The 24,611-nt window shown below is 38.8% G+C and overlaps 1 protein-coding gene across 4 annotated transcripts in view; it reads right to left on the bottom strand.

The window, feature by feature from the left end:
- ATP8A2 (ATPase phospholipid transporting 8A2) overlaps positions 1-24,611 on the bottom strand; it is a 320,265-nt gene that overhangs the window by 194,492 nt on the left and 101,162 nt on the right. For all 4 annotated transcript variants that reach the window (XM_077173858.1, XM_077173857.1, XM_077173856.1 and 1 more), the window contains one exon: positions 2,440-2,612. In XM_077173858.1, the coding sequence (XP_077029973.1) occupies positions 2,440-2,612 (173 nt within the window). The remainder of the gene's footprint in view (positions 1-2,439; positions 2,613-24,611) is intronic.

Genomic DNA, 24,611 nt, shown 5'->3' with positions numbered 1-24,611 from the left:
AAAAACAACTCAAAGTATTAAAAAAAAATGTTTTTCTTGCTTCAGTATCAAGCACCTGGCAAGTGACTGGAAGGTTCTTGAAAAGCCTTAAAGGTTATTAAAAGCATTCCTCTTTTTCCCTGGGGACTTAAAACTCAATTATTTTCATTCCTCCTTTTAAGCTATGAAATTACATCATCTCTTCCCCTTTGATTTATACTTTAAAGTATTTTTCCTGCATTGTTCCTCAATTTGCTAATTCACTAATAAATAAAACTCCTGTTGGCTCCCCTCATGAAATAATGAAAGAGGAAATGTCCAGTATTGCATGTCTCCTGGCAAAACTGGATCATTCATTATATTTAGCTTATTATATATATTTTATGTGTAATTTTAATAATTTGCAATTTATTATTTGTTTCAGCTACGTAGGTCTTTGGCTTAACTTGTCAAATCTTCAAGCAATAAACTAACAGTGCCTTGGAAGGATCTCTCCAAAGCACTGTGACAGAGTAGGAAAGCAGGAGCTTTCCATCTGCTCTGTTTTTTAACTCCCCCTCAAACAGAGCACAAGACAGGGTCAGTTCCAAGTGCCCTTCCTTGGCACTTGGTGCTCTCGAAGCCCATGGTACCTTCACTCTGGCCCTACACTGGGGCCTGCTGCATTCCAAAGATGGCTACACTTGTGTTAGCTCCCTCTTGTAAAACACTTCCCACTCCACGAAACAGCTGCGGAAATGAGACCTCTGCTCTAAGGCTTTGTGCCTTCTTCCTCTAGCCCCCTGCCCAACTTTAAAAAAAAAATATAGCAACAGAAGAAAAACTGCTGTCACTGAACATGACAGGGAAGAGCCTGTCTCCCTCATCTTTCACTCCCTTCTATTGCATGTTCATACAAATTGATACAAACCCCTCTGAGCCTCCTCTTCTCTAGGCTGAACACTTGCAGCTCTCAGATTCTCACTGTATGACAGACGCTCCAGCCCCTTTATCATTTTCATGGTCCTCCACTGGATTCTCTCCATTAAACCTGTTATATTAAGGATCGCAGAACTGGACACAACATTCCAGAAGTTACCTCACCAGTGTGGAGAAGAAGGATCACCTCCTTCAACCTTTACCAATGCTCCTTACACCTCAGCCCAGGATAACACCAGTCTTTGCTTTGCCACTAGGATTCATGGCTGGCTCATGGTCAGCTTGTCCACCAAGAATCCAAAGGTCCTTCTGGACACAGGTGCTTTCTAGTTCAGCAACCCCCACAGCTTACTGGTGTGTAAGGGGTTGTAACTCCTTAGGCATAGGACTTACTATTTCCTCTTCTTGAGCTTCATGAGATTTTGCTGCTCAATTCTTCAGCCTATTTAAGTCCCTCAGGACAGCCAAGCCCTCAGTGTTTCCACTCACTCCTCAGTCTTGTATCATTTGTAAACTTGCTGAGCTCATACTCCACCTAATCATCAGGTAATCAATGAACACTTTGAACGTTTTAGCCCCAGTAACATGCAGGACAGTAGTCCAGAAAACAAATGGAAAGAAACTAGTCAGATAAAAAGCCCGAGGGTTCAGCTATTTCAGGTACATGGACAGCACTCCTTTTGCCATGTGATACTTGTACCAAAGTGCACACATAAAAGTAAGAAAGACTGCAAAAAAAGTAGTACAAGGTCTCCATACAGTCACTTCCCACAAAGCAGGTCTTGCTTCTAGAATGCAAATAAAACTTCCTGCCTGCCTAAATCAACAACCTCCACTAGGTCACAGTTCTCCCCAAATACCAGCAACGAGCACAAACACACACAATCCTCAAAGCCACATAATCTTTCAAAGTTAAAAATGATGCAGCCTTCCTGCTACACAAAAAGTAAAGTAAGCCAGCTTTTGGTTTTCATTTTCTTGGGGCTTTTATTTCCTTCCTTCTGAAGTAGTCATGACATAGGACCCTATCTGTGTATGGCTCTATCCACAAACAGCAACAAACCCTGCAGTGACTTAGCAAAGCCAGCAGTAGTCTAACATTTTAACAGGGCAAATCACACTTATCACAGGCTCACATAATACACAACCAGAAGTCAAGACCAACTTAAATTCTTGCAGTGACTTTCTCTAGAGCTGAGCTGAACAGTCACACAAACATTTTGATTACAAATGACATCCATACCACTGCTTCTCATCAGTGTCTACTATAATCATGCAATCAGGCACAATGTTTTCTCATGATCTTTCATCACTTTATAGAAGAGATCAGACTCAGCTGGGACTGACACTGGCAGAAGGAATTGTACTATTTGATGACACAATTTTAATGAAGGAACACGCCTCCTACTCCATAGGAGGAAGAAAGACACTACTAAGCAAGCTGCTCTCCAGCATACTTAAGTGTGGCTGTGTGCATATGAGGTTGAATTTCACAGGCTTCATGCCGATTTTGTTACCCAAAAGAAACACAGAATTCCTTACCTGCAACAAATGACCACTTTACAGGAGAGTGCCAAGTCCAGAAAGCTCTGCCTGACTTCAAATGAAAGGGCATACTTCAGTGTGTGGCCATCAATAATCAGGGCAATATCATTTTCCTTGCCCAGTGACTCCCCCAGACTGGTACAATGTTGAGTCAGAGAGGCTCTTGTTGCCTGAAGGAAAAACAGAAAGAAAATGTTTCTTCCTAATACAAGGAAAGTGCATTCAAACTAGAGCAAGTTATCTCCAGACCACACAGCAGAGCACAGTACACATGCACTCAAATTGGCACTGACATGAGCTAGTGTGTTATCAGCACCTTGTGCAGACATAGTGACTGGTGTCACAAATTGGCAAAAGCTGCCTCTGCTTGCCAAGGAGCTAGTTTTGTTTCAGAGCAGACTCCAGCATCTTTACTACATACTCCTGTATGATGGATGTGCCCAAAGCAGTTGCAATACAGCCTTCCCAACTGTAGCCCAAATACATCAACTTTCCAAACAGGTAGGAAAAGAATCAGGCCACTTTCACAAAAAGGTGAAGTGTGGGAGGAAAGAGGAAAATTTCCTTTGCAATTCATTTTCTCTCATCTCGCTCATTAGTATGGTAATCGAGACAAACTCACTCTGATCCACTAGAAAACTAGCCCCAAACTGGAGGCAAATTTACAGATTAAGTTAATGAGTGGGACAGAGAACACAGTGCAGCCACTTCAGACACAGATTACCTTTTGCACCTTCTTCTTTAAAAGAATGACTGCATAATTCCCTGTTTCCCCATTAAAATGTGAGGGATTAGATTTATGACTTCATGGCATGCTTTATCTACACTGTACCTGAAAATCTAACACAAAGTAGATGACTGTGCTTAAACCATTAGAGACCAGTGCTGGGAAAACAAGGGTAAGTCTTGTGGGAAGAAAGCTGTTTTATCTAGTTCAACACTACTGTGCAGTGACAACATTCACAGAAACTCCAAGGATGGTATAATGGATACAGTTTGGGTAATGTTATCAATAATAAAATTTTATCCCAAGAGCCTCTGCCCCTGGGATCTTTGAGTGTCATTTCTTTTTCTTTACTGCTTCCTCTCAGTCTTGCTCAAACATTTTTCTTGCTCTCAAGAGCAGAATTAACCCCTGTCCTTCTCCTGAATGCACACAGCTTCTCTGCCTATTTGAAACCAAGGGAGAACTCCCTGCCCTTATTCCCTGTCCAGCACTTGGGGCACTTCAGAGGGAACACCCTCGCTTTTCACCTGACCCAAAGGAGGGTGAAGGCCAGGGCCCAACCACTCCCCCCTACAGAGACAAAGGAGAATCTGAGGGCAAGTTCAGGAGGGTTACTGAATATCCATCATCTCTTGCTCAAAAGACAAAGCCACAAGAAAACTTCTAAAAGGTCATATTTCTCATCAGTTGAGGATACTAGTCCCTCCATTGCTTATTATCATGGGTACGGATAAGCCTCATCCAATTCACGTCCTGGTCATGGAACTTACTCCTCTTACATGTAAGGTGACACAGAATTAGTAACACTGTTAATAATACCCCAAAACACTATAAATCAAGGATTACAAATGAGACACTTCATTTTATCAGCATTTTGTACAACTCTCAATATGTAGACACTTTGTACAACTCTCACTCCTCCATATGCAGGGTTAACTTACAACCTAACAGCTTTATACAGTAAAAAACTGTGAATTATTATTTCTGTTTCTTCCAACTACTTAAAATTGCTGTGTTTTAAAAAAGAAAACCAACTATTGCTCCGATAGGCCAGTGCAAATGAGCCACATAAACCAGACCCCATTTTCACTGGGTATATAATGAAGACCTTCTAAGCAAGCAGGGGAACAAACATTTGGAAACCATGGGGAACTATATCCTTCTGTGGGCAACTAGAGTAAAAATCCCTACTTTGATCCCCAGCTTTTATGCTGTGCTTGATTTTTATTAAGGGATACTTGATTTTTATTAAGGGATAAGTTTCTTTGAGTCACATCAAGCAAGACTAAGTCACTCCTTTACTAGAACAAGCATGATGGAGCAGAAATCAATAATAATCCTAAGAAGGTATCCCACATCTGTGGAATACCCCTGCCTTTTTTACTGAGTATCCATAAAGCCTAAATGCTAAGTTTGTCAGGGCATCTGACAGAAATAGAGTATTAAAAACAAATAAAGCAAGCCTTTCACTTAGCCATAATAAACTTGGTTTTCCTTCCCAGGCACAGAGCATCCAGCTGCTCCGGGGAAACCCAGAGAGGCGCCTGCCAATCAAACCTTATGGTAGTGGCATATTGATTTCCATCAAATATTAAAAATATACAGCTTTACTTGAAAGTCAGAAGGTGCAAAAACTGAAAAGTCCATCTTCTTAGTAGCCTTGATTCAGTGGGTTTTTCTAATAAATATAGACATTTCATAAGCCAGTAGAGGACATGTGCACATGCTTAAGCGGTCAGTTGAATCAGAGTAACATTATCAGTTTAGAGCTTTACAAGGGCTTAAAAACTCATTCATGAGACCACCAAGTGTCAGAGAACAAATATGAAAAGCAGAAAAAAAGATTGTAAAAAGTCAACTACAGAGCTCAAACTGAAAAAGCTAAGGAAATGAGGTTTCAATTTATTTTTATTCTACTTTTAGACCTTTGACATGATGAGGGGATTTGTTTCTAAAAACATGAAAAATTCTGACATAAATGCATTTAAGGGTTAAAGCTGTTACGGTCTCTGTGCTTGAGTTAAATTTAAGACATAGTGCTACATTCCATAATAAACCTATCCCACCTGCTCTTCCTGTTTGTTTTTCCATTTCTGTTTTAACAAGTTGCAACCACAAATACAAACCCTCAGCAGAGCATTTACTTGCATTACTGCCTTAAAATAAACTTTCAGATTTTACTGTTCTCTGTGTGCATAGTTTCCATACAGAACATGAAGTAACATCATTAGTTCACTATTATAAATCTTCATAGCAGACTAAATTTGTTGACAGGCAGAAAACAAAAACATCCTGAAGAAGAGTTTGTGTGATCTTCTCTGGACTGTATGCTCAGGATCTTTAACAAACCTTGTGATAGTATGCCTGCATATTCTCACTTCCTAAAACCTAAGGAAAATCCCTGCTGTGCCCAGCTTTATGAATTACAATACTAACAAACATTCTGGGATTTACCAGGCTATTATTTTGTAGGTTAACAGAGCACATATTAATACTTTTTACATGATGCTTCAAGTCAACTGGAAAGTCAATGCAATCAGAGTTAATGTAATCAGAAACTCTCTCATTTCACCAAAAACAAGAGCAGTCTCCTCATGCTGTAATAAGAAACATTAGGAATGTTATATAGGTTATTTAATTAGAAGTTAAGCATTTTTTTGTGTACACCATGTGCCTTTGGGTGGCGTTTGTTGTTGTTGTTGCTCTTGGGGAATTTTTTGCTTGGTTTTGGTTGGGTTTTTCTAGAAGCAGTGCACCATACCGCCCATTCCCTCCCACCAGAGCTTTAGACACCACAGCAAGAAATTTTGGTGTTTGAGGCAGTGCAGTATCCAACACAGAATGACAGTATCAGATACTCTCCAAGAAAAAAACCTCAGAAAGACTTGAAAAATTGAGTGCAAAAGACTTCAGCAGGATAATAGCCATTCCCTAAGCTTATCTTACAAAACTGCTGATACCCAGAGAAGAACTGGACAATTATTATAAGACAATCTGTTGCAAATCTCCTTTTTCCTGCCCTGCATTTCCCTGAAAAGGCTCACAAACTCACTGAAGTTACAGCAGGAGATAGAAAGGACAAAATTTTTTGCAACCACTACACTCATGGTTCATTTTAAGCATACAGCCATCCACGGCCCATAAGGAAAGACATCTCAGGAAGAGAAGTCAGTGGCTTGTAGCATCAGGTAGGCCAGAAGGCATCTTTAGCTGAAGAGAGCCACTCAGCCCTGGATCTGCGACCTCTGATAGACATACCCCGATACAGCCAAAATCAGCCTTACATTCTGGCTGCCCACATTTCATGCCCTCTTGGCTGGAGCATGGTGCTAATCATGCCATGATCATGGGTATGGCCTTCGTATGGGCCATTCACTGTAGAGCTGGACTCAGTGGTCCTTCTGGGTCCCTTCCAACTCAGAATATTCAGTGTTTCAGCTTTCTTGAACAGCCGTTCCTCCATCTCAGAAGACCTAAAATGACCCTAACAAAACAAGCTCCTGCAAAAACAGATGTTAAACTTACACATTGGTTTAACTATAAGCTAAGTCCAGCAGTTTAACTATAAGCTAAGTCAATCACACATACTATTTGCTTCTGTAGTTATCTAGAAAGTACTGCTAGCTACAGCAGCCTGAAGGGTATTCCAAGTTAACTTCTTCCATCACCCTATAAAAAATTTCCAAACCACTAGTTCTGGTATAAATGAGGTTAAATAAATTACACAATCTGCTAACTCACTAGAGTGCACTGAAGTGCCAGCTCAATTTGTTTTACCAATCCACGAATTTACTTTTTACAGCTGCTGTTTTCCTTCCCATCCACGGATAATCTGAATCGTCAGATGTAACAATTCCTTCACTGTGCTGAAAAAAGTGGTTTCAACCAAAATACCAGCCATATCCCCTTCCCCCAGTGTTAAGTGAAAATTATTCCAAGGAGAACTTAACAATTAAGCAAGGAATCCATTGCATAATCCCAATCAAGATAACACTGGCCAACCCTACTTCATGGGAAATTTTCCAATCTTCATTGCAACCTATAAGTTTCACCACGTTAAGTGAAATCTTTGACTTCAATCTGCCTGGCTGCTGTGCCAAAGAGATCTGTAAAGACTTCTGGCAGACGCAGATTTACAGGAAAATAGGAATAACCAACATAAAAGCAAGAAAAACCAATGCTTAAACCAAAGCGGGCAAAACTATTAGAACTATTTAAAGCAACACCCCTTGGGCAGAAGAGTCACTGGAAGTGCTTACCATGATAAATAGCACATATGCAGGAGCTAACCTTGAAACCTGTCCTGGAACCTAGAAAGAAATACCACTTCCAGAACAGATCCTCACTTTTGCCAATCTTCCAAGTTTGGTACCAAACTTGACTAGGTCAGCAAACTACTTCAATTCCCAAAAGCAAACAGGGAACTTCCAAAGACCTAGTTATAAGGAAGGGTGCAAGCATATAGCCACAAACCCTAGTGAAGATTACTTCATGTTTATGGCAGTAGTCCAGCTACAGGACTTGTCAGTTCCTCTGTTCCTTGTCTTTTCCTATAACTGATCAGGCTTCAAACAGTTGGTTATTAACTGCTTCTGTGTACTCTCATAATTTGGCTGGGGATGGAAATACCAATTCAAACACAATTGCGTTTTCTAGGTGCAACATGTCACTTGCTTATACAAACTGATACAAAAGCCGTGGCCCATAAAATGGATACTCAAAACATCAGGAAACTTGAAAATACTTAGTTACTAATATTGGAATATGTATGGTGTAATATAATCAACTCTACAACAACATGGACCTCCCCATTCAACTCACAAAAAAATTCAGAGAAGCATTTGCACACTTTCTCAACAATAAGGAAATTCTTAAGAGTAGCCACAAAACCACTCTGGCTTTCTTCTACTCTTAAAACCATATAACAATGCTAAAAAAAAAAATAAAATCAAACTTGACAGCGGTATAGGCATTAATCTTGCTAGATGTGCAACAGATGAGGCAGTGCATGGGGAACAGAGCAGGCTGCATTCCTGAAAATACATCACCTGTAAGGTTCTTGTAAAACCAGAAGTAGAAATATGAGCAGGGAGGTTGTTCTGTTTACTAACTCACTGAAAACCTCACTATGGACAGATGACCCTGAAAATTACACATTTCTGAAGCCAAATTTTAAGAGTTCATCCCTTCCCTAGCTTTACAGAAGAAGAGGATATAAGGACACTCTAGTTGAGAGCCAGGAAAACCCTTAAGAGCCAAAGACTAACTGTGAATACTTCACTACTTCACATTTAAAAAGAAATACTACCAACATTTCCCAGTTTAGAGGAAGTCTGAATACTTCTACAATACAGGATTCACTTCAAATTCAACCTGTACACACAAAACTATTTAGCAAATGGATCGTGGAAGATCAGATCCCAGCTGCATACCTTCAATTTACTCTTTTAAGTAAGATCAAAACTAAGAGGAAAAACTAACAAACGGGCCCATCAATAGCTGTTTGCTCAGTATTAGTGCAGTACTCAGCCTGCATCATATAGTGGATTTAGATACATACAAGCACACAGTGTGTGACTACTCCAATATCACCTTACAGCCATTCTTAAAACATGTCAATCAAATGACTGTCACAGATCTGACACAGCAGAAGTTTATTATTAAATAACACTGATAGTGGAGCCCTGGAAAATGTTAAAGATAGACTCTGAAAATGTTAGGCTTTGTGTTCTGCCAGATCACTGCATCTGCATAAGCAGTATCATAAATGATATACTTGTTAGATGTGATGATTGTTTAGTAATTAAATATAATTATTGTATTATCATAAAAAGAATCATGAGAAACTATGTTAGAAATTTAAGGGGGGGGCCATGAGAAGCCATGCTTGGCTGAAATCTATGTACACAATAGAACAATATAAGTTTAATAATAAACATGAAAGTTATATAACAATAGAATATAAAAACAAGTTCATCTCCAATATATGGTCAGAGTCAGATTTGCGTTGAATACCCGACACCCAGAGCTCTTAATAAAAGCATCGATATATGATCATTTTTGTGATTATATGTTTCCAAACGCTAACAGCACCATGATTCTGCTTGATGAATATGATCTCCTACCATGCCAAGAAAAACATCATATGGAGGACCCAGAGAAATTAGATGGGCTCACTCAAATCATTTTCATAGCTTTGAATTTAACTCGAACCTGAAATTCCTTCAGTTAGCCAAGTAATTTAAAATGTCTCAATACAAAGAGTCCTTAATCTGCATAGCAAGTCTCAGGTTATCACATATTCAGACCAGATCTTGCATTCAGATATAAGATAAATAGATCATACCAGAATTTTTCTGTCCAGGGGCAGCTGAAAGCCCTGATGAATTTGCCCATCAAGAGCTGTAGCAAGTGCTGTGGAGAATGATTCAAGGATGTTTCCAGTTCTGCAACAAACTTATTATGCAGGAACCAATAAACTTGGTTAAATAGGAAAAAAAAATACACCCTGAAGGAACATCTGTCCTGTCATCTGTACATTTATCTCCAAGCATGTTCTACATAGTTTAAAAAAAAAAAAGAAACAAACTTCATCTGATCACAGAAAAATAATCTCCAGAAGTGTCAGTCAGATATACCATCTCAAACACATATGCTGTGAAAAGGGCTGCAGGTATTTCCAGTACCTGCAAGATCAGTTCAAGGTCATGGCAAGGAAGAACAAAGAGCTGACTATTCAAAAAGTGAAGTACTCAAGAAAACTTAGCACATCAGGTGGTTGCATACTAAACTTCAGGCTCTCAGTGAAGAAAAGCAGCATCTTTAATGTGGAACATATATGAAGTCTCCCCTGCAACTCCAGAGCTGGACAGGCTTTGGGGTGGGGGGAGAAGGAGGGAAGAATTAGGAGCAAAGAAAGGCTTCTGCCAAATTAAGAAGTAAAACCAATTTGTTCAAGACTTCACTAACTAGTCATCTCCCACCCTGCAGAATAAATAACATGGCAGTGCATGCTGCCAGAAGTGGAGATCCTCATATCTTAGCCTTTTGAAATAAAACCTGAAGTTTTCTGCAGCATTACTTCTTCCTCACATTAAAGAGAGAAATGCTGATTATAGCAGTGGCATCTTAAAAGTGCCACTCTTTACTGTAATCTTGACTAAAATACTGATTAACTAAAGAAAAAAAATCAAGAAAAGTGACAAAAGTCTCAGCATTCTCAGACAAAAGAACTGGCATCCTAAGTAGTTATCCAGTGCAACACTGTTGCCCCAAAGGCACCATCTTGAAAGCCACCAGTCTTTTGCAATCCTCCTTTCAGTTCCACGAGGGCAAAGCTGGCAGCATAAGAAACAATTGTAGAAACAACTCCAGTCAAAAGGGCAATTCATCAAAGGTTCTTCAAATGCTATGGAAGACAATAACGCATTTGTTCAGTTTGACATTTTTTTATATTTCTAACTTTAGCAAGAAGCATGTGTATCCTGGGACAAAAAAGGATTTCAAACATTATAGCCACAACCCTGTTCTCTTCACACTCAGAACAGCATTAGGCTTATTACACAATTTTCATTTACTCCAGAACTGCTCTATGTAGGTGACTCTTTTTATTGCTTTCAATATATAGTAGATATTTGACCACAGAACAGTTTATGGTGCACATTAAGAAAGTTTATATCTCATACCACAGAAAGCTCAAAGAAGAAATGCTTGTTCTGGACCCTAAAACATCTGTACGATTACTAAAATCAACTGTACTCTGCCAAGAGGAAGCAGCCTGTTAGTTTTGCTAGTAAGCTAGAATGATTCCGTCTTTATATTATGATATTTTAGCTTTATTAAATTCATTTCAAAAGAATGGACTTTTTCTCTTTGGAACATAATCCAGCTTTTCCTGGAAGCAAACAAAACAGAAGCCCACTCTTGAAGACACTAACTCACTGATTCTGCCAAGTCATTTCTCAGAGGTAACAGCCCACTTCTCAACCTGATGGATTAACCTTCAGATCAAGGAGACACCACAACCTCCTGCTTTAGATCATGAAGATACAGGATTCTCTGTTACACTGTCTGAACCACAGGCTTCTGTGTTGCTCTGTTTTAAGCTGTCAGTATATATCAATGCCCCCAAACAACTGAAGAGAATTCAACGAAGAAAATAACACTTGTATGCAGACATACAAGTCAGTCTATAATTTATGCCCCACTGCCTCAAAAAAAGAGGGTATTTTCTCCTTATATGAAATCACTGGATGTTTTGGGTTGGAGGGACCTTAAAGATCATCTAGTTCCAACCCCATCCCTAGACTAGGTTAAAAGAGCTCCATCCAGCTGGGCTTTGAACACTTCCAGGCATGGGGCACCCGCAACTTCTCTGGGCAACATGTTTCAGTGTCTCACCACCCTCAGAGTAAGGAATTTTTTCTTAACATGTAATCTAAACCTACTATTTTACAGCTCGAAGCCATTCCCCCTTATCCTGTCACTATATGTTCATGTAAAAAGTCCCTCTCCAACTTTGTTTCAGGCTCCTCCTTTCGGGTACAGGAAGGCAATTAGGTCACCCCTAAGCCTTCAGGTAGAATGCTTTAAAGATTCAGATCTCTGCTACAGATACTGGCTTTTTCATATATTTATACCTCTATCTGTGTATGGGTTTTCTTTGTATACAAAAAGTGTAAATTATAAATTATCACTATTATTATTATTATTGACCACTTTGCTCAATATAAATAAAATTCAGCCATCCTGACTCAGTGAGATTAGAACTTTCCTGAGACAAAGAGCAGCCCCCAGTGCAGCCAGGACTACACTGAAGGAGTTCTACCACTGCTAGCAAGTAAGGAATCCATGTTTATTAATGGATAAAAGACTGAACACTAGTCACAATCAAATACAGCTGAGATGACAGAGCTCATCTCTCCTCCAGACAAATGCTATACATAAGCAACACATAATATTGAGTAGATTGATTTGTACAAAACAGGACTGACTCACGATGATTTTCTCATTATGCAGTTACCTTTCCAGCACAGACATATGTATGTGTCAAAACTACTGTTTACAATGACAAAATTATTTTATATTTTCAAGTCACATTACATGTGTAGTCTGGAAAAGAGAAAGTTTTGGTTTTATCCTTTGATGTAAGGTAACATCAATTTATAAGACATCAAAATAAAGCTGGAAGGACAGAATTTCCCTCTCTAAAGACTAATAAAATTTAAATGGGGCTAGAGAAAACTATAGCTTCAATTATTTGTACTCTTCCACTCTTAATTTCCTCTCCAAAATCCCCCTTTAAAAAAAGACCCCAACTGCTGTTAGCATCTGTGCAGTTAATAGCTCAGTGGAATGGTAGTGTAAGTAACAGAGGCCATACCACTGTCAGAGTTCATAGCCAAAGTTATTTCTGCACTTCAGTAAAAGGAAACTGCTTTGAGAATAAAGCCAAACAGCAAACTCTAAGCTACTCAAGACAGCCCCAACATACAACAACCCAACCTGTCACATTAGTCTCCCTTTCAAGTGTTTGTGTACTATCAAATCTGTTTCTCAAGAAAGTTCCAGAGCCACTGATTAGGACAAGCAAGCTCCGTAATAAAAGTGACTTTTAAGAAGCAGATTGCTTTTAACCCATGTTGTTTGCTTAAAGCCCTGGTTTTGATTTAGAAACAATACATGTATTGAGCAGAAATATGAGAGAACTCACAGTTCCTGAAATACCCTTTGAGATTTTAATTCTACACTGACAGCATGACAAGCATCAGAAGTTACTCGTACTCCTTGGAATATGTATTTTTCCCTTTTACCCAGGGCTGACTAGGCAATAAAGCAACACACAAAGGGGTTTCCAGAAGGATCTGATATAAGCTGTACTCCCATGACCTTACCTATTTCCCAACAGCCTCTCAAAAATGAAGAGCAAGTACATTCATCAATTGTTTCCATCCAACCAGGATCACTTTGACTCATTAAAGAGTTAGGTCAGGTTCCTGCCCTTTGGCAGCTGCTCAGTGGTAGGCAGGGTGCAACAGTCCATCCTGGACACTCCATTGCTGGCTTCAGTCCCATCTGTGCCCTCTCAGGACTTCTAATGAAGCAGAGCCTAGCAAGCAGAAAGCAAGGCTGCATTCTCCTGCTTGGGTCGGCCCCTTTGGCAAGCTACTGGAAAGGGGTGCTCAAACCTGACCACGCTTCTGTTTAAGACAAAACCTGAAGTTTAAACCTAAAGTTTTAAAGCTTCTGTTTAAGACAGTACCTAAATTGCCCCACAAGGGCAGATGAAGGATATGGAACACACTGTGCAAGGAAACCACTACATGTGCCCTGAAGGACAAGGGCGTGGACACTCCCACACCTGGGAAACACAGACTGTCGGAGAAAGAAGCAGAGATCGAAAAGCTGGAACAGCAAGGATACAGGGAAACTGGATTTTCCCTTGTGTCCTAAAACTAAAAGTAAGAGCTCTATAACTCTGCATCCAAGCAGAGGACAGTAGCAGAACTAAAATCGCTAAACTTAGACCACAGGTTTTTAAATCCATAAATCACAGTGCTAAAATACAGGTACGTATCAGGGAAAGGGAGAAACACTATTGGGTTACAAAGCAAGATGCTAGGAAACATTCAAGCTGGATCACAGAGATCTTCATTATCTGAACACTTCTAGATCTGTAGGATCAAATAGCTCTCATTTAACACCTGGAGAAAAGTAACAGAAGCGCTATCCGAAGTGCAAGCACTGGCACCACACATAAATTATGAAAACTAAAGAATTTAGTGCTTTAGTATCAGAATACCAGAAATCCAGATAGCTACGTATTTGTTCAGCTGATACACGACCCATAACCAAACTATCTACAAAGCATTAGATCATGAAATGAGAAAAGCATGACAAAACTATCAAAATGGTTTTATGCCTGCCAGCCTGTTGAATCTACTTACTAGTTTTGCTCAAGTAAGATTTGTCATGATGTAAATTCTTCTGCTGCACTTTGATTACAAAATTAGTACTTCACAACAGTAACATCAGGTAAATGCCTCACAATTGTCCAGCTTGAACACTTTTGTCAGAGGAAGTCTGAAGATTATATTTGCTAATTGAACTCTACCAAGATCAATTCATGCTCAATGCTACTTACCTTCAAAACACCAAAAGGAACGCAATTCTTCTGTCTTGCAATTTGAGCACAGCAGATTACAGTGACAAAAGGACAAAAATTCCTGCCCAGAGAGCTTGTGGAAACCCCATCCCCAGATATGTTCTATAAAGGCCAGGTTGGATGGGGCCCCAAGCAACCTGATCTAGGGAATGGAACCCCTGCCCATGGCAGAAGGGTTTGAAACTAGATCTTTAAGGTCCCTTCCAACTCACACCACTCTACAGTTATATGAAAAATAAAAAGGTCTAAAAAAGCAAATATAAATAAGCTTTCTTTGAACAATTAAGTTAAAATTAACTGGCAGCAGATATGTGAGCAGTGACAAACTAGATGTGGCACAGACCCAAATTCTCCCTCCTGCCCTCAGTTCCACCCTTGAATTGACACAGGGCATTGAAATTCCATATGGGAAATAGGGATTTAGCCACAATGACAATGCTCCTGCAGCCCATCCTTCACCACATGGCACATGAAGAGCCAGCAGTAGGATACAGCCTCCCCTCACCTCCTCAAGTATCTGGAGAAGTGGGACCTGGGTCAATGGACCACCTCCCCACAGGCAGTCCAGAAGTTGCCATACAACTGTCACTTTTTATACTGAATTTTACTTCAATTCTAAAGCCAAATTAATTTTTGTGCCTATCTTATAAAAAAGGTTTGTTCCTACACCACAGCTTCAACTATTCAGAAGAGACCAGGTTCAATGATAAAATGGAATGGCTGGAGGCTCCTAAAGAGCCTGAAGCCTATCTAGAGGGTTTTAAAAACAGGACTATAACATGATAGCAAGGAAACACGAAAACATGATAAAACATGAAAAGCTAAGGGTTTATATGAGATGATGGTATATGGCATCGAGATCTTTCTAAACATCAGCCAACAGCCCAAGATTATTTTAGGCTACTTTTCTCCTGTAAGTAGCATTACCTTCTCAGCACAGGCTGTACCCTATTGAAGGGTGATGTACATGAACAAGCACACATCTCCTGACAGCAGCTTCAGAGACGCACTGCTTGGTCATGCTCTGGCCTTGCATCACTCTTAGGTAGTGGTGGAAAAGGAAACAAGCAGGAACAAGGGCAGCTTTGCCACTGGCCTCCTAGAAGATCAAAGGACACAAAAGCCTCCACTCAGCTGTTCCCTAGTCATTTTCTTAGCTAAGATTATTTGGAAAAAAAAAGTCTTGAGCATTTAAAGCACTTCCAAGTTGCACAGGAGTAGAAAAATGGCCTTTGCTAAACACAGTCCTATTTAATACTACATGAGGTGACATTAAAAGGCTACTTCCCCTTGCCATCATATCACAAGTTTAAGGCAGTTTCTTCACCAGCCATAGTTCAGACAGAACTGAAATTCCAGACACCCTGCAAATTTGAAAGATTATATGTGTTCAGTGGACAGTTTAGTGCCTTCATACTTTCAAAGCTCCACAGGAGACAACAATCCCAGGTAGAGCTTTTGAGAGAAATGGAGGAGAGATGTATTCACTTGGCTCAGTGACTGATGAGTTACATCCAAGGACAATCTCTAAGAGCTGTCCTGATGCTGGACACTAAGGACAGCTTTCAAGTAACTTCATACAACTGTTTTAATAATCTTGAAGTTCCAATATTGTATGTAATCTATGGGAGAGTTACCAAATAAAGAATTACTCATTGAAACAGTATTAATGTTATATCATCTTAAGGTCATGTAACAACTGGTTTTGGCAATTTAGCACTTTAGATATAAAACAAATTCCATAAAAGCCCTCTCCCAACCAAGGCAACAAATGCTTTACTTGGGGCAATGAATTCTAACAAGAATCAGAAATACCAAAAAGAAGTCGTTTTTCAGACTGTATACAAGACCCCTGAAACTGAGAGATGCTGAGCCCCATTTATCCCAGCCTCTCAAGTACCCAGATGCTGCATTCCTCCCAAAGCTTATTCCATTAGCTGACAAGATGCACATGCTAACCTACTAAAAAATTCTATACAAATACACTATTTCAAAAGACAGCACCATAAAGATTTTCAGAGCTCCAATGCCATTGCAGAGAAACACACAGTTAAGGTAACAATATTCACAACTCCCAGACCAAAATATTCATTTTTATATCCCACAGGCTGCCTTTCTGACTATGTGAACTGAAATTCCACATGGGAAATAGGGATTTAGCCACAATGACTTTGGACACTGAAATCAGTTAGGGCAGAACACCATCTTTTGGAAGACACTAGGAGAGTTGAACACAAAGGGTATATCTTTAAATAATATGTGGCAGTAATTATCCTGGGCTTGGCCAGTGGTCTTCTTTGTTACAAACACATCTGTACTTTGCTGCTCCAAGCTTCCTTCAGGCCCTAGTTAACCTTTGCTCATAAAGCAAGATATGTTCCTAAAATGCTTAATGGAAAAGAATATTGTAACCAGCCAACTGCACATGTGAACCCAAACTTGAGACTACTGAAATTGCATAACAAGGCAGCAGACATGGTCTTAAAACCACACTGGTCATTTTTACAGCAGACTGTATTCAATGTCCTATAAGAATTAAAAAAAACCCACACCCACAAACTACCAACCAAACAAAAAAAAAAAAGAGAAAACCCCACATCAAACATTTCTCTTGCTAGTTTAGTCCATGTTATTTAGCCTGTTTAGTTCTTAAAATATGCAGTTTACTGTACTTCATATTAACATCAGGCTTCTGTTGAGCACACATATGTAACAAGCTTTGCTGCATTAAAAAAAACCAAAAAGCAAAACAAAAGAAAAAACCAAAACACTCTGACAGCAATAATGACAGGGTGACAATTAATAGTCAAAACCCAAAACCCAAGAAACCAGGCAATTTAGCACAGGCTTTCTGTGATGAAAACTAGAGGCTCTCCAGGACTTTATGTTCACTGATTTAGAGAATGCACAGCAGTTAGGGCAGTGGATAGGCAAGGTAACAAATTCCAAGTGCAGAGATAAAGGCAGTCTAAGTAGGAATGTTTTGTCACCTACAAAATTAAAAGACGTACTAGAAGCATGCTTGGTCCTACATGACTATCATTGTTTTGAATAACATTTAATTTGAGAATTTCTTCCAGGTGACCACCACAAGAAGTTATACTGAAGATCTATGCTCATGGGCAGTAACTCTACTACACTCCTGTACAACATCTACAGCAACAACTTTTTATTGCCTTTGGCACAGCACATTAGCTCCCAGTCTATTGACAAATAGCAATGATTCCTTATTGGCAAACATATTTTCTAACACCTTCTGCAAGAATTATCTCTCTGATTTGCAGATTTCCTTACTGAAGTTTCATGTGGCTCCTGGATGCTGGACAAGCATGACTCAAATGATCTGTCACAAGATCTACTTTATTTGTAATCTCAAGTAACTAAATAATTTACATTTCTTAAGAAGCGTCACATATTTCCCTCATACAAAAAAATCCTACTCAACAAACTAAACAACCTGCTTTCTCTCCCTCCAAAACCATCACACTGGATTTCTCCACTGTCCCTACTCGACTTTTCAAAAATACTGTCTACCTGCATTAAAGGTTTCAATAAAATTGCAAATATCAGGTAGTGAACCACAGAGGAAAGTAAAGCTTCCTCCAGCTACTCTATATTTTTCCAGACTCCCAGAGGTAATTCATTTTATCCCTTCCCCTAGCAGGAGGCTTGCTTATTCCTTGCAGATTTAAAGGAACAAAAGATTAAAATTGACACGTATTTGTTGGCAATTGCCACTGTCAGGAATGACTGCATAGCAAATTGCATCTAGAGGCCACAGGGCAGCCCATACATAGACGGGTTGGTTTTGACTTGAAATTCTCTATAATGTATTAGAAACTAGGGCTGTAAACACCATTTCAGATATGTGTCATTTACAATTCATCTCTACATTAAAATTGACAATGTTTTAATTTGGTTGATCCTAGTCCTTACAACTTAAATGTTCTATTCTCATATACAGTTGGCGCAGACATTTCCTAGACATCCACAGGTAGCTCAGGAAGCAAGAGTACCTCTGCTGCTGCACCACTCATGTCTTGCTGCTTCTAGTTCTAGAAAGAACTGGGAACAAATCTTACTTTTGTGGCATTAACTGTTGCCCAGCAAAGATATTGGTATCCACTCAACTGAGAAGCTGGACACAAGACCCAATTTGCTTTCATTGTGACAGCTTCCGGCATTTTTACTTTTTTTAAAAGATCAAAATATAAAGAAAGCCCTAGGCAAGCTTCTCTTTTCTAGTCAAACAAACACCATTCCCTGAAGTGAACAGTAACTTTTCAAAGACCTCTTTTTCCTTGAGTTTTAAAAACACACTTAGTTTCCTATCAGTTTACTCAATACATCTGAAGTTTTTAAAAAAGTTTATCTAATAAATATGATACCCACTTCAATTACTAAAAATAATTGTAGTAAGAAAACTCCACAAAATCATCAAGATTATGTTTCTTTTTTAAAATTAAACCACCATAGTAATTTCCCTAAAGATTTAGTTATACAATAGATTTCTTTTATTAATATTTACTAAACCTATTAACTCTGTCTATTCAACTGCAGATTTTGTCTCTCAAGCCCTGGACAGAACTAGAAATCCCTTGAGAACCTGACAGTAATAAAGCTACTATAGACAGACAAATTAAGTTTTAATAACTTGAAAAGAAAGCACAAGTTTTCAAAAAAGTCACCCAGTTAAGCTGTGAACCCATCCCCCTTTTCCTTACATTATGGGCAGTTAAGTTGTGAAATATTAATTCTATAATCCAGAGAAATATTACTGTACCAGTCTAGATCTTACAAAGCCCCTTAACCATTAATTGGCTTTATTCATCCACATTTTCCCATAGTTCTACTAAACTCCATATCCAAAAGCACACGCTCTGCTGACTTCCCCTCCCCGCACCCCAAGGACACAGAATTCTTGAAGCCAGACAACTTCAGTCACCATTAGCCAAGTAAAGGAGCCAGGTTATACCACAGAATTTGATACCTTTTCTTTTTACAAATAGCTGAATCTTCTTGTTTCATTGAATTCTATACTATAGCTACAAGAATTTGAATTAGTAACAAACACCAAATTCCTCAACATTTCAAACCAGAGGGAAGATTCACTGTGGCTAGCTTGAAAATCTGAAGCACACGACAAGCATACATAGATACCACCAAAACTCAGCATGATGGAAGCTTCAAGAGGACATCTGAATCACCTCAGCTTGGACTGACACTCATTCCCAAAGCTCTCCAAGAAATCATTATATTCTAGCACTTCAGCACTATGATTTTTAGGCCCAGTTAGAACATACATTATGATAACTGAGGATTTGGGAATTAGTGATAATTCAAGATATCCAAATCAGAGTTGTCTTGAACACATGGAGAGGAGAGATTGCAAACACTACTTAAGATGTGTAGAGGGTAAGCTAATTAGAAATGCTTAGGAAATATGAAGGAGCAACACTAATCCTCTAATATCACTATGTCAGTTAAACAACCAGAGATAGTGAGAAAATGCACTTGGACACCTTCTCCCATTAAAAAAAGGCTTACAACATTGTGAAAAAGTTGCATAAACAGCTTAGAGATTTCCACAAGGATCCTCTGATTAGTTCTACTCTATGCAGAAGGTTAAAAAGCAGAGGGAACACATACTTAGTCAGGTATTAAATTCATACAGCTGCAGAACTGCTTAATTCTAGTTTCTGACAGACCAATCAACTCAGAAATTCTGTGGGACGTTTTCTAGTTTCAACCAGATGTAAAACATCTTTTTTCTCCTTAATTCCCCTGTGAAGGAAATGTATTCCTTTATGTGACTGATGAGAAGGCTCGGAGCAATCAAGCTCCAGTTGCAAGAATGATTCTCTATTATGAAAAAGGAAAGAATCTTTAAAAAATTGTTTAACAAAGTAGTAGTAAGTGAGTATTATGGGAACCACAGAAGTAAGATCACAGATATCTGTATCTCTCTGTTTGCCAAATACATGATCACAATATACCCTGTCACCCTGAAGAAGTTAGTTCTCTACTATCCTCATTAAGTTAACACTGCAGATTAATAAATCCTATTGCTTTAGGCTGGCTCCACACCAAGAAAGGAAGACTGCTTATTCTTAAAACCCCCAGACAAACTTGCATGAGCAAGGAACCCCTCCAATGGAAGCAGAAGATAGATAGGAAAGTATCTTGAAGAAGAAAGGACTATTTAGTTCCTGCCCTTCAATACAAAAGACAAATCTGAATTCTTTCTACAGATGTGCAGTATTAACCATGTCAATCAAGAGGATTAGTATCCATAACTCATCTATACATCAGACACCAGCTTCATCTTTTTCCCCCAAAAACACACCATCATGCTTTAATACCAGAAAAACCCACATTTCATGGGTAGTGTCTCATTAAAAAAAATTGTTTAACACTTGATTACACATCCTTATGTTTCCATGGTCTCTTGTGCTTAACAGAAATAAGCACATCAGTATGCTGCAGAGAATCCCATCTTCAAAGCCAACAGATACTTCCTTCACCACCCATCTGAAGCCATGCTTCTATTGTTACACACACAACAGAAAATAAATCTGGATAATACTCTGATCATCTCTTGATATAAGCCCTCACATATGTGAAGATCATTAGCAATTTTAAGAGACATAGTGTTTGTTTCCAGTAATTTGCCTCTAACATATGAGAACTCTTACAAAGGAGACAGCAAATTTTAGCTGGAATTCAGGGAACATGCTCTTCCTTTCTATTTGTATGTAATATGATCTATTCTGTCCTATAGCATGGACAAGGCATTAGCCTGCATCTGCTAAATACCAGCTGCCTAAAATTAGCTCTTGTCAGAAATGACCACTATTACAACTTAAAATATGAAAGGCAAAGTAACTTTGAAAACAGTGTGTTTGTGTTTTTTAAAGCATTCCCAGCCTTCCCATCCCAGTTTCCAATTATAGAAAGAAGAGTTATTTAGTAACTTTTTCTTAGCACTCCTAAGGGTCCTCGCATTCCTTCAGGTCCAAGTACCCCCCACTTCATCCAAACCAACTATCACAGTGCCAGAAAACACTAACAGAAAAAACAGAGGCACAGATAAGCAAGAACAGCCATTAATGAATTCTTAAAAGTGAAAAGCAGGATGAAACAAAAATACCAGCCCAACTCATTCACCACTCACAGCTCAAACCTATTAGTATTACTTCCTGAAAAAGTGGTAATCTAATACTTAAGTTACATAGTCCTGTGTGTACTTAAACCTACAGGTCTAGGTAACACCTATATTCTTTCACTTATAATTCTACATAGTACACGCAAATCAAAGCAGCTTTTCACACACAGAGCTGCATATTTGCCACATCCATACAATTAACTTTCTATGCAGATTAGCAAATGCCTGGAGTTATGAAAGATCCAATTTGTTCCTCAAAAACAAACAAAAAAACCACTAAAATCCTTCTACCTAACATTTTTGAAGGCTTATCTGATTACTAGACTCTGTTCCTTATGTAACTACTTATTAGCTCGATGTGTATTTCTAGACTAAGAAAAACAGAAATTTGAGCAATAGTAAAAAGCTTTGCACAACAGAAAATGTATTCTATCCCTAGTTTTCCTAATTAGCTTCCTTTGCAAATCCCCAGTGGTAGACAGAAGAGCTGATTACAATTCCAGGCTGAGTGGAGACTGGAGTAACTTACTAGCCACAAGGCACTAGAGAACTGTTGCAGATGCCCCTCTGAAGGGAGCTGATCCCTGGCTCCAACTGAGCTTGCTCACATTGACCAGTTTTCCAGAATATTAACTTTGTCTGAATGCACGTGGGCAGGTGATAGCAGGGGAGATAAAATCCCCAGCTTCCTCTCTAGTGCAACACACAAGATGTAACCATCAAAGCATCTACATGGCATTAGCAGTACCAGGCTTGTTCTTGTCTTCCCAGCAGTACCTGCATACCTTATTATCTTTTATATGTATGTTATCTTTTATGTGTATGCTGAAGCATACACAATACCAATGCTTTGAAGCATCTGGAGTTTTAGGTAACTTTTGTTTTAGTCTGAAAAGCTGACAGTACCTTTAGCCCATTTTTGGGGAGTAATCAGCATGACATGACTGACGAGGTATAGACATTCCTTCTTCTGCAAGAGAATCAGGATCCCAAAAAGCAACACCTTCAAAATCTGTAACTGTGCTTGAGAGTTTGAAACACAGATTTACATAAAAAACTCACACAGTGCATATGCTGAGGGAAATTCTGTAGGTGAAGGTAACCCTTTCTCTGTAAGTCATAATGCATGCAAATCTTTCTGAGAAGTTTAATACAGAGGACACTACTGGAACCATACTCTTTGCTCAAATACAAATGTGCTGATAAACAATTTACTTTTAATGTCCTTCTGCTCATGTTGCTCTCCTTTACACAGTCAGAATTCTCAATGGTTATTAGAAAAAGTTTTAGACAATAACCCAACAAAACCTGCTATTTCTAGCATATGGCTAAGTCCAATGACCAGGTCAGAGCTTTACTTCTTAAGAGATCCATGATTCCCAGATAACATGAGATCTACAGGTGCATCAGTATTTAAATACAATGGATAATGATGCCTGTCAAAGATCTCCCTAATTTTTTTAACTCTTAAGAAGTGTGGGAAGGAAATGTGCCAATTAAGAACGAAGACCATGAAAGACATTGGATAAATCTAATATTCTCAAGGTTAACAGATCCTTCTAGAACCTTGTCAGCAATGTTACCCTACAGAATAGCTAAAATTAACTAACAACAAAATAAGCAAGTTTTCCAGGTCATCACTCTTCACTGCCAGAATATAAAACATAACCATATGTAAAGCTTCCCTGCGGATACTAAGACTATTTGGGAAGTCTAGACATTGACAACAGATGACAAATTCCACTGTGAAACTAGGCTTGTTTCTTAAGAATACTAAAAACACCATGGTGGCACAAACAGGTACATCCCAACAGGGAAACATGCAAAAGGTATACCTGAAGAAGTGGAAAAGCAAGGAGGGCCAGCTTCTGCTTACACTTTCAGGCATATCTTATCAAGACACACGAGCATTGAGGGTTCTTACACAGGAATATCCATTTGCTTTTACTCACACATCTGTGTATAACCCAGGACTGTCACTCCTAGCATATAAGCTCTCTAGAACACACTCACAACTCCCTTTACATCAACAGGATTGCTTTACAGCAATAAGTACTATCCACAGCTTCAGAACTGGTTGCCCCCAATGTTGTCCCTCCACTACTGTTAAATACAATCCCATGTGATAAACAACTGATACAATTCCCACCTTTTCTTTTTACAGGATTTATGGGTAGGAACACACACAACATTTCTTGGCTGTAATATCCACTCTCTCATTAGATGTTTTTCTGCCAGGGTCTCTCTGGTCATCCAACCTCCCTTCTTCAGGTACCCTATTTACTGCTCCCACAACTCAAAATTCTCCAAGATGCCAATGAAAGAAATTTTTCCAGGTTAAGAGCTGCACAATAAGACTTTATGGTGTTCCAATTTAATTAAACAGAAACTGAGTCCAAGAATTACACTCAAAGTAAATCTCATGCTCAAAATATTCTCATTTCAAAAAGCTTTATTAGAAAAAGAAAAAACAAGTAAGTATATGTTGTATGCATGTGGTAAAGTCTATAAGGGATAGACATTTGCAGGTTATTATGCTAAGTTTCAAGAATTCAGCTGAATCAAGCTAGAGATTAGTCTTTCCTATTCCCAGGAGTTCCCTGAAGAGAACAGAAATGATTGATTTTTCCCCTGAAGTGCATGATTTAGAAAAAAACTTATCTGTGAAAACCAAGCAAAGACAGTTGTTCGATCACATCTCACCTACTGCTGCATGCCAAGGAGCAGAAGTGGGAGGGAAAAGTCACACAGGGACTGCACAAAGGGGGAAGTATATCAATATTTCAAAGCTCTAAGCTCAACTTGGATCCTGTAAAAACTCATTTTTAGTATTAATAGATTTCAAAGGTGGAATATATTAAATATAATGCTACAGAATTTCAGTGTGAGAACCTTCAATTTTAGGCTCAGTTGAACAGAAGTCAAAATTTCTGTTAGAGGTGCAACACAAAATAAATATTACTGTGGAGATCCCATACTGAAAAATTGGCAATAAAAGTACTTAAAGACACCTTAGAGTGAAACAACTAGAGGCAATTATTAACAAAACATAAGTTTTGTATTCAAACGTCTATAAAATCAAATTCTACATTAAAAATGGCAGTAACAGTACT

This window comes from Agelaius phoeniceus, chromosome 2, assembly GCF_051311805.1.
Source record: "Agelaius phoeniceus isolate bAgePho1 chromosome 2, bAgePho1.hap1, whole genome shotgun sequence".
NCBI classification, from domain to species: domain Eukaryota; kingdom Metazoa; phylum Chordata; class Aves; order Passeriformes; family Icteridae; genus Agelaius; species Agelaius phoeniceus.
This window is presented reverse-complemented; position numbering and strand designations above follow the sequence as displayed.